The sequence below is a fragment of the Momordica charantia genome (assembly GCF_013281855.1).
Source record: "Momordica charantia cultivar OHB3-1 chromosome 6 unlocalized genomic scaffold, Mcharantia_2.0 BLBB01000006.1, whole genome shotgun sequence".
Classification (NCBI taxonomy): Eukaryota; Viridiplantae; Streptophyta; class Magnoliopsida; order Cucurbitales; family Cucurbitaceae; genus Momordica; species Momordica charantia.
The window spans coordinates 11,957,210-11,968,854 of record NW_028275164.1 but is presented as its reverse complement, the minus strand read 5'-3'; the positions used below and the strand labels follow the sequence as shown (position 1 = coordinate 11,968,854).

Here is an 11,645-nt window from a genome sequence, read left to right as displayed (position 1 = left end):
TCGTCAATAAATATATCTCTTGAACTAATTTAAACATAGTTAAGCGGTCAATGTACTTATATCGAATTACACCCTTTTAAGAAAACAAAATTTAAAAAAAAAAAATCTAATATTTGAGTTTTTTTTTCTCCTTTCTTTTTTATTTTTCCCCCCTTTTTCAATTTTCATAGTTTTGAGTTTCTTTGTAAAGTTATCCTCATTTTTAATATCTTAAAGATCAAAGATGAAAGAATAAATATATTAGGCCATTATTTTGATTGATTTCCCAAATAAATATTGATTGATTACTCCCAGTCGAAGGTGGACTCTGTTCTCGTTCTTGGAAAGTTCAGCCATGGGATTCCGCCGTGGCTTCATCCTCTGTCTCTTGCTTTGTTCATCTGCGGCTTTCCAATCCGATGAGCTTCTCGTCGACGATGACGAGTTTGAAGGGACACAGCAGATTCAGTATACCGACGCCACGCGTACCCGATCCCCAGCTCCTCCAAGCCGTGCGACCTCGACTCGGAGGCGGTTTTCTGATCCCGATTCGGATTCTAAGGTCCAATTTCAGCTAGACCACGCATTTGGGGACTCTGATTTCGCCCCTGCTGGCTTATTTACTGCTCGTCTCAAGACTTCGAGCCATGGCGGTCAGGTGGGTCTGTTCGTTTGATCTTGTTTTCCTTTTTTTTTTTTTTTGAACTTTGAGAAACTTAGATGGTAATCTGAGTTGTTAGTTTTTGTAGATTTTGGAAGAATTTGCTCGTGTCTTGATTGGTGTACTGTTTCTTCTTGTTAAATTTACTGTTACAAAGATTTGCAATGAAAATGTGGAATGAGGGGGTGATGAAAGGAACTGTGCGTTAAATGATCAAAGAGATGCAATATAAGGCACATTCTCTCACACCTCAGAGAATTTGTCAAAAACTAGGCCCTATCACGTTTGTCTCCTTCATGGTGTATTATGGGTAATAGCCCTGTAGAGTGGTGAAACAATTAAAAACTTGTCCGGTGTTTTAGTGGTTCAGGATTTAGGGAACTTGGGATATGAGGTGCTTTTGAAAGATTTCGTTTCTGTTTTCAATCGGGATTGTTTTCTGTGGGATGCCTATCAGAATAGGACATCATGGCTTTGTGTTGTGTACTATTTTGTTAGCAAAATTAACTGGAAGAGCTAAGTTGAATATGTTAACTTGTTTCTGGGCAGAAATTTTTTTTTATGGTTAGTTTGTCAGTGGAAAGATATGTTATGAATTGTATATTTCCTGTTTTCAAGTGTTATCCTTTCTCATGTTCATGTTGTTTATGCTTCTAATGGTCTACAAGTTTGATGAATCATCTTTGTACCTTTTTTGGCATTTTTTTGGGATCCAATACACTTTCTTGTTCTGGATATCAATTGAAGTAATAAATTTAACTGTTCATTAAAAATCTCTCTTTTTATGTTATAGATCAGTAATTCAGTACTCTTTTTAAAACCTATGTACAACAATTCAGTAATTGTTGACGTTACTGTTACACTTATCCTAAGCATCCAAGATTACTTGCTATTATACATGCTCATTGCAACTGACATGCTCCATTCCCTGTGATAGTCGCTTACCAAGCTGCGGTTCTCGAGGAATGCTTTTACTGAAGAGGATCAGAAGAAATTTACAGTAATGACTGTCTTTTTCCTCGGCTATATCTTTTTGCTTATTGCTCGTAAATTCTCAAAATATAGATTGAGACTTATTTTAATTTTTTAACTATTATGATGATTATTATTATTATTTATTTTTGTAGACCTTGTTGCAAGAAGATGGTTTCTACAGCGTGAGATTGACAACAAATGTTTTGAAGTCAACAGGGGAGAGCTATGTTTACTCATCAGTGAAAGCAGTAAGTTGATTGCAGATTATTATTAATAATAGCTTATGATGGTGTCTATCCAAGGGTTTGATAAGGTAGTAAAAGCTCAGTCACAATCTAAGAGGTCTTGTCCATGAATTTCCTCGAAACAATTTTGTAGTGTTACAACTTAATATATCTTTACTCAATCTCTTATAAAAAATAAATAAATAAATAAAGAAGTTGTAGCATTACACCATAGTATCTACTTTTCAATCTAGAGGTAGAGGTTGGGGATGGGCATTAAAAGAATGATGTTGATCTATAACTTTTACTAAAGTAATACTAGCTTTGTAATTGATCCATCAAATGTACAAGTCTTGACGTTTCTCATGACTTATTACCTATATTCTGGTCTTTATCTTTTGATTTCATGTGCCTGTTTTTAGTGGAAGTTCTTATTTAACCCAAACTTCTCATTCTATAATTTCAGAGATGTCTTCCACGAGGAGAGTTGGATGAGCATTTTGTGATACACATGGTAAATGTCAACCTTTTATTACTACCAAACATGTCTTGTTCAAGTGTAGGTATTCTATTATTTCTATGTACAGTAATTATGATTATGTGTTGCTCCATTTTCTCTCTTTTTTTGTTAGGTGGTTTAATTCCTTACATTTGATGACCCACTTTTATGGTTTTGATTATAACTCTTCAGCCAAAATGGTAAAGCTTTTCAGCTTCAGCCATTTGATGTTAATTTAACTTCTAGAACATTCGAATGTTTCATGTCCTGAGGACTAACTTGAAATAGATCTCTTTAATTTTTTCTTTGAAGCAGATTTGAAACTTCGAAGGATTGACCAAGTGTATCGGTTTTATCCATTTTGAGATTATGATTAATTAAAAGTTGGCTTTCAAATATATTGACAAGATGGAATCTGGAATTTTAAAGAGGAAAAGAATAATGAATTATCTTGTTTCTTCCAACTTTTCACTCTTGATTGGGTTTATAAATTATTTGTTTTTGTAGCATATGTCTGAACTAGGCTAGTAGAGAGAAGTTGTACTCATTGGAGTGTGCATGGATCTTAGTATCTTATCACATTTGCAAATCAAAGATGACACGGTTCTCTTTCTTCCAATGGAGGACAAATGGATTTTTGCAACTTTAAACAACACTCTTGTATTAGCCATGGGTTTAGAAGTATATCTAGAAACGTAGTATGAATAAGTAACAAGGTTGTCTTGGTTGTTAAAGGGCAAACTATAAATATATCTTTGACACATAAAATTTGGTGGAATGAATTTTTGTTGAGCATAGTTTTGCCTGTATTATCTTATTTTCTTGAAGCTGTTCACTAATATATGGAACTATGTATACATGACAGTGGAAAAATAAATTAGAGCAATGACAATACTTTTAGTACTTCTGAACAGGTTTTGAGTAAAGATTTTCACTTCTAGTGTCTAAAACACTTTTTAAAGACATCATATTTTAAGGGTCCTGCAACTGAACCTTTTGTCTAAATACACTTCTAAAGACATCATCTTTGAAAGGTCCTGGTACTTATCTCATTGGATCCTAAAGCACATCTTCTGTCGTTTTCATTCCAGGATGGTGTTAATATTTTGGCTGTTAATTATGGAACCCCTGGTGCATGCCCTTTTCCCCGGCAACTGAAACTTGTAAGTATTGCTTCTCCTTTGTTTTGTTTCCTGGTGATAAATATAAGCATCTTACCAGATATGGCAAATCAAAGTGATGATTTGAATTTAACCATCATGGTGTGGCCTAGTGGTCAATAAGGGGCCATGTAAATAGCAAACAGCTTTGAGGGAATGGGTTCAAACCATGGTGGCCCGTGGCCACCTACCTAGGATTTAATATCTTACGAGTTACCTTGGCAACCAAACGTAGTAGGGTTTGGCGGTTGTCCCTTGAGATTAATCGAGGTGTGCACAAGCAGGCACAGACACTCGCTGATATATAAAAAAAAAAGTGATGATTTGAGTTTATAATTGCTGAACCAGAATGAGAGTTGCCAATTAATTTGAGCTTAGGAGATCCATTTCTCGTTTACGAATGTATCCCTTTCCACTACTTTTTCCTAGTGTAGAAAATAAAAAGATATGCACTTTATCTGCCCCTCCCCTCTCTCTATATCGTTTAATGCTCTATGTTTCTCAATGAAGGACAACGTTCTCCTCAGCTGCATGTATAACAACCCTACACTCGATGAGGGGCTAATTGGACAACTAGTAGGATTATTGCTAATAAGAATAATGTTTTCAATCATTAATGTTAACAATCCCACATCGAAAAGATAAGGGACCTAATAAATCATTATAATATACATGCTAACTCCGTGGATATTGATATGGTCTCAAGTGTCATAAAAAATGACAAGTCTAGAGATGCGACAAGGGGCATATCCTTTGGGTGAAGTGAGTTGCACTGGAATAAATTGGATCAGTCGTCTTTTTTTTTTTTTTTTCATTTAATTGGGAGTTAGAGCTTTGCTCCTTTATATCTAGGGGCACCCGCGCCCACCCCAAGGCCCGGACCCAAGAGACATCAAGAGTTTTTGGTATTAAGCTCACCATTCTCAGGATAAATCTACAAAGTCATTAAAAAAATAAAATGATGAATTTTTTTTTTCATATTTACAACTAAAATAAATGATCATCCCAAAAATGCTGAGAATACTCCAATTTTTGGGGTATGCCTGGTGTGGGTATATTTAGAGTCTGATAGTGGCTCTGGGGATATTCTCTTACTTCATGATGCACATAAACCTATGAACACCTCCCTTTGGATGCTTGTTATTAAATGTGCATCCGTTCATTTTCAATGAATCTTTGGTTTTTCATTATTGAAAAAGAAAAAAATAGAAAAAAACTTTAGATATTTGGAGGGGTCGTTCTCGTTTAACGAACTTTTCATTAAGTCATGAAAATAAACAAAAAAATGTTGAAGATACAATCCCAAAAAGGGAGAGAAAGGTAGCAAAAAGTACAAACAGAAGCTAACAAGGGGTTATTCTTGGTGTTTGTCCTTTTTTACGTTGGTGTAGTCCTTCTAGGTATAGAGAAGCATTTTGGGAGGAATTGATGAGTCTATTTCGGCTGGAAGGGCTTGGTTGGTGTCTCCCACAGGATTTAAATGTTCCTAGGTTCACTTGGAAAATGTATGTAAGAGCTGACTATGGACTTAATGTATATATAGTATTAAAGATCATTGCATAGTAATCATCTGATGACATGGCACTAATTTGAGAAATAAGCTTAACCTGATTCAGAATCATTTAGTTGAAAGTCTGCTAATTTATATACAATAAGGGAGATGGTTATGGTGTATATTTAATGTTCTTGAACCGTGTTATTTATTTGGTTTATTACTTCCCATCACTAACATTCATGCGATGGTCTTTCCTTCAGCCTTCAAAATGGTCTTTTAACTCTTTCACATTTTTGAAGAGTGGCGAGCAGGCTCCTAGGTATGTTTTTGCATTTACTCCTTTTTCTCAAGTCGAGCTTAGTTTTATGATTTTACTTGGCGGCTTTGTTGAAGCTACACTGTAATATGAATCCTTGAAAAAGCTACGCCATCAAAATCGCCAAAGATCTATGGTGCAAAACCTGGAGAAAAGAAAAGGCATCACCTTCGAATTGCTGAACCAAGAAAGCTAACTTCAAACAAAACAATAAAACCCAAACCAGAAGAATGCCGAGGAAGGGTCTGGATTGAAGCTTAAACACCTTTTCTAACCACCAACCTCCCAAACCTTAGACCACCAAAACAGAACAAAAGCTTCAGAACTGCTGCTTCTTCTTTTAGGCTTTTTTGAACCTCACTGCACTCCTTTTTATTTTCCTTTCCACTTGTGATTTTTTTTTCCCCTAATAGAAAAGAACTTTTTATTGATGGACTAGAAGATAGAAAAATACTTAGAAATACAAACTCGTGGGAGTGAAAAGGAAACAAAATATCCAAACAAATTTGTAAATATTGCAAGAGGCTAGAATAAAACATTGAAAAACGAATTGCCAAAGCATGACAAGGTCGGTCCAAAAGGATGCCTTACGAGTATCTCTCCACAATGGTGCTTCATTTGCAAGAATAGCCCTGAAACACTAGCAAATCTATGCCACCTGTGAGCTTTTCTTATCAGTGTTTGGATGGTACAGGCCCTTTCAAATGATCCAATGATCCTCTCTCTTTCTCTTGTTTTTGGTAATCACCCTCCCAAAAAGGAAAAGAAGCTTCTTCAGATGAATTCTGTGATAGCATTCCTATGGGTTACGTGGAAAGAATAGAATCTTTAAAGGAAAATAACTTTCTTTCAGCTGTTTTTTTATGCCATTGTTTCCTTGGTGATTACTTGGTGTAAATGTTCGCCTCTTTCATTGGTATAGTTTTTATTCTCTATTATTCAATTGGAGAAATCTTATGTAACTCATTTGCATTAGCGCTTCCCCTTTTGGTAATTTCTTACTATCAATGAATTGTTTCTTACCAGAAAAAAGAGTAAAAAGAATAACAAATTGCCAAAGATTTTGACTGGACAATGAGCCAATGCAACCAAAAACACTTCTTTCCATTTGTATTTTGTAACCAAAATTACAAAAAATCAGCACCCTCATCCCCCAACTTCTCTTTTACATACAAAATCTCATCTGGATCTTGTAAATCTGGTGGAGAAGAAATTATCTCAGCCTGTGAAAACCCATTTCTTTGTTTTCCACATCGTGAAGCTGAAATAAACAAGGCTTCCATTTGCATCATCTATATTGTATTTTGGTGTGTCATAGATTGAGAAGGAAGATAGCTAACATAATGCTTTCTAGAATCATATAAATATATCTTAGCACACCTTATGCTCAAGTTTATATTCAATGGTTTCCACAGAACTCCTGTATTTGCTGATGACATTCTTGTTGGTGAGGCTGGAGAAGGGGAAGATGTAAAGCCACCTGAAAAGTCCTTTTGGGCAAAATATGTGAGTTCCAATGACCTGAATAATTATTCTCTATAACCCCTTAAAATTTTGATATATTCTTACCGGATTTTGTATATCCCTCTAATGGCAGTGGATGTACCTGATACCCCTTGGACTGATTGTTATGAATGCCATAACACAAGCAATGAACATGGCTGAAGAACAGGCTGGTGGCCAAGCAGCTGGACAGGCACAGCCACAACAGTCAACCGCTGCAGTACAGCGCGGACCGGGTTCTTCCGCTGTTAGACGACGATAGACATTTGCTGGAAAGCACAGGTGTGAACTGGTTCGTTTTCCTAGTAGTTTTCAACATAATGATTGAACTTTTAGACAATTTTTTTGGCGATGCATTTCTAACCTTATTAGCAACAGAAACTTTGTCAAAAGAGCAGAATACTGTAAATCCCATTTATTTGTTCTACTGATGTTCACTTCCACTTGGACTTCCATTGAAGTTTGTTCAGTGGAGTGTTTATGTTTTGTTTTGGAATTGAGAATGACACTGATAAATAACCAATGCCACAGGGTAAGATATCAGTATTGATAATGAACTCAAAGGTTTAGGGAAGCTAGATAATAGTTGTAGCCTCCAGAGGGTGATTTTCGTCATTTTTCCATTGTGGAGTAAGGTTTTTTCTTTTGGATCTTTCCAAGATATTAGGATATGAGGTAGAGATTTGGATGATTTGTGAATAATAGCACTAAGAGCGTGTTAACGCATTCCATAGTGACCACCTACCTAGGATTTAATATCGTACGAGTTTCCTTGTCAATCAAATGTAGTAGGGTTAGGCGATTGACCCGTGATTAGTCGAGGTGCGCGCAAGCAGACCCGAATACACGAATATTAAAAAAAAAATGCGTGTTAATGTCTTTTAAAGTGAAACTAAAGTTTTCATTTTTTTTAATGGAGAGTATTTGATTACAATTTCAAAGATGGGTAGAAAAACAATTTCACATGGAGTATTTAATTAGTTCTTCTCTCCCAGAATTGCTTCACTTCAAAACTTTGTTCAAGATATCTCAAACTCATCCCAAGTAGATATTCATTTTACATATTTCTTAATTTTCTTAAGTTGCAATTTTAGAGTTTATTCTTCCTATTTATCTCGAGTTGAATTTTCTTGTGTTAGTTTTAATCTTGTTATGGTGATAGTTGGAAAAGCTTTTGTACAAATTGTTAAACTCAAAAAATAAAAAATAAATTAAAATAATCTAACATGATTCTTTATCATTTTACTTATGCTTTCTACTCCTATTTCTTTAAATTTAAGGTTGTGATAGGGGATAATTTTAAGCTATGTTTTTAATAGATTTAGTCGAATTGGACTCTTTTACGGCGAACTTGCATAGTTCTACTGGTTAAGATATATATTATTGATCAAAATGTCAGAGACTTGAATTTTCTGGGATGTTAAAAAATTGTAATCTTTTTGTGATGATTTAAAGTAATCTTGTTATTTTTAGCTTGCATTTATCACACACTTCCTTTAATTCAATTTTTTCTACTCCTTTGTCTTGTGATAATCTTAAGTTATGTTACAATAGATGGTTCATATGATTTGTTTCTATGTTTTAATTTTACTAGTTCCTATGATTGCATGATGGTTCTTTCTTTGCAACTATATTTGAACAAAAGGTTTGTTTTTGGTCCAAACTATGAGTAAATATATATATTTTAATTCTATGTATATTGTATTTAGTTGTCTGATATCACTATTTTTTAAAAATCAAATTAGCATGTTTGAGCTTAAAAATAAACGAGTTTATTCTAGATCAATATCATCATTGATAAGTGTTTTCAGGATTTTTTTTTTATCATTATTATTGTCTATCATTAGTATATTTGTTTTTCATGATGAATATATTTCATAGGTAACTTTAAAAATCCATTTTAGAAAATATTATTGTATTATGTAAACATTGTTTTAAGTAGAGAAAATTGTTATAAGAGTAGTTTAGTCTTGTATTGTCAGCTTTAGTTCATTTTGGTCTTTGTACTTTTAAAATGTTCATATTGGTTCCTGTGCTTTAACTTTGGTTCATTTTAGCTTTATATTTTCAAAATGTTTATTTTGGTTTCAGTATTTTGAAGAAATAATGATTTTGATTTCTTAATTTTATTCTTAAGCTCATTTCTTCAATTTCAATTTCAACACGACACTAAAATTAATATATTTCTTAAAATGTAAATATTTCTTTATACTAAAGAGTTTTGATTATGTGTAAAATTTGTGTTAAAATTTTATGAAGATAGGCTAAAATAATCACTTTTTGAAAATACATAGGTCAAATTGAATATTTTATAGTACAGGGATTAACATGAACCAAAGTTTTGTAGGGACCAAAATAAATGTTTCAAAAGTACAGAACCGAAGCTTAAAGCTTAAAGTAGAAAGATCAAAATACTATTTTAACTTATAAAATATATATATCGTTTATGACATAATAGAATGCATATTTGTTACAATTATAATATTAAGTTTCTAATATGAATATTTTTTTATGATTGCTTTACAACGATAAAACACAAAAATTATAATTAATAAATCAACTTCCTTGGCTCGTTGAGACACTTATTACCATTCCAAAAATATATAGTTTACTTGTCTACCCTGTAATTTTTCAACTCAATAAAAGAAAATAGATATCATGAATCTAGAAAATATAAATAAATAAGTGAACATATATAACATCCAATCAAAAAAATAAATACTGAGGTTTTTTGTTATGTGTACATGAGATATTAAAAAATGGAATAATTCAAAACAAGAGATCAATTTAGAGTGTATTTATCCTTCTTTTATAGGGTGTTTGGTCCACGGGTTCGGCATCAGTGGCCTGAATTGATGTTGGGGTGTTGTATAGTCTGGATTTGAGTAGCCTTTGAGGCGCTGGTTGGGTAACCTATGTTTGGATAGCCTGAGTTTGGTAATCTAATTCTCTTTTAGATGTTTTTTTTTGCTTTTCCCTTTGTTATTTTGTCTTTTTTAAATGCACTCCTAAATCTATGTAAAGTAACATCCCTCTCAAAATCATGGCTCTTTTGACTTATCAATTTTGATCGGATCCCATGAGTGTTTTTAGACTCTGATACTATAATCTATTATAAATCTACGTAACGTCCATTTTTTTACCAATAATGTGAGATCCTTAACCATACATACATATGCAAGATCTTACTTTTGCATTTCAATTTTTCTTTCTTTCCATTTTTCCAATAATAAAAGCATGTATTTACCTTTTTCTCCATGGTTGTTATATGTGTTGAAGAAGTTCAAAATTCATCTATCTCATGCACTTTGCGTAAATAAGTTCTCCTCCTGTGTGTGGTGGAAAGTAGATGCATTATATTTATAATTATAGTTTTTGTCTATATCTTGGACATGTATATCTCACGTGTTGTTCAGATTTATCGTGTTAATTAATTTAAGTGTTTAAATTTGTGTGAGCATGTGGATCTAACATTATAATACATTTAAATTTACTCTCTTTAGTTACGCGAGTGAAATGAATTTTTCCCATCACGACGATTTAATCTCATAATTATTTCCTTTAGGAACCATTTGGTTGGAGGTTTTGTTGGGTGAAAATGGGCATATACAAGCTAAACTCATGTTTGGTACACAATTTTAAATACTTTGTTTGAAAACCCACTTATTCCCGAGCATCAATTATTACTCTTTACAGGTTTTCTTTGCCCTTCTATTTTTATGGGTTTCTCCTTCTATTTGTTGGAAGTTTTGTTGGGTAGGAATTGACATAGACAAACTAAACCCATGTTTGGTATATGTATTTAAATACTTTGCTTCGGAATTTGATTCACATCAATTATTACTCTTACGAGGTTTCTTTGCTCTTCTATTTTCATGGGTTTGTCCGTGGATTTTGTGTCATGTCCTATTTCTTATTTTCAATGAGTTTGTTTCCTTTTTAATGTGATTGTGTACTTTGTTTTATTAAAATTGATTAATTGAATTTAGTTAAGATATTTAAATTAAATTTATAATTAATTAAACAATATTAAGATTTTGCTAATAATATACTATATTAATTAATCTATTGTAACAAATTAATTTATACTTAGTTTTTTTAATAAAGAAATGTCAAAAATATAAGCAATTAAATGGACGAAAGTGATTAGTTTTGTTAAACACATTTCTTTTTATGATGGTTATTAAGAATAATTGAAAGAAACAATATAAATTTAGATACATTATTTATAATAAACTTAAATTAAAACATAATTACTTAAAAATATTTTTAATAAATTAATTATTGGAAGTTAATTTTGGTTAATTTAAATACTTTATACACTAATATTTTTTTTGCTAAATATGTATATACTGGATTTTAGTTAAATAACATTTATTATTAATCATTCAATTGACATTGGGTTAAATTGTTAATATAACTCAAATTTGAAATTTATAAGGTTAATGTAAAATAATTAATAACTTAAAATAATTTAATTTATATTATTTATTTTAAATTAAATTTGATTAATTATTAATCAATATTTTAGAATAATCACACAAAATATATATATTTATCTTAATTCCAATCATATATACCACCAAACACATTTTTTATTCTCGGACATTTTATTCTCAGGCCAGGCATCTTAATCTCAGACATCTTATAAGTAGTTTGTTTTTTTAGAGGTAAATGTCTCGCATCTTTAGATGCCTGAAATTTAGATGTTCGAAAATTTTAGATGTTCAACATCATCAGATGGCCACGTTTGCTTTGTAGGAAAATTAATTGAATATAATTTATATTTATATAATATACTCGTTTTTATTAATTTAATATTTTATTTTTTAT

The 11,645-nt window shown here is 32.2% G+C and overlaps 1 protein-coding gene across 1 annotated transcript; it reads left to right on the top strand.

The window, feature by feature from the left end:
• The first annotated feature begins 239 nt into the window (after positions 1-239).
• LOC111018286 (ER membrane protein complex subunit-like protein) lies at positions 240-7,369 on the top strand. The gene is made up of 8 exons (XM_022294314.2): positions 240-637; positions 1,578-1,640; positions 1,768-1,863; positions 2,306-2,353; positions 3,430-3,501; positions 5,254-5,312; positions 6,725-6,815; positions 6,907-7,369. The coding sequence occupies exons 1-8, from the start codon at positions 335-337 to the stop codon at positions 7,072-7,074; spliced, it is 900 nt and encodes a 299-aa protein (XP_022150006.1). The 5' UTR covers positions 240-334; the 3' UTR covers positions 7,075-7,369.
• Positions 7,370-11,645: the final 4,276 nt, after the last annotated feature.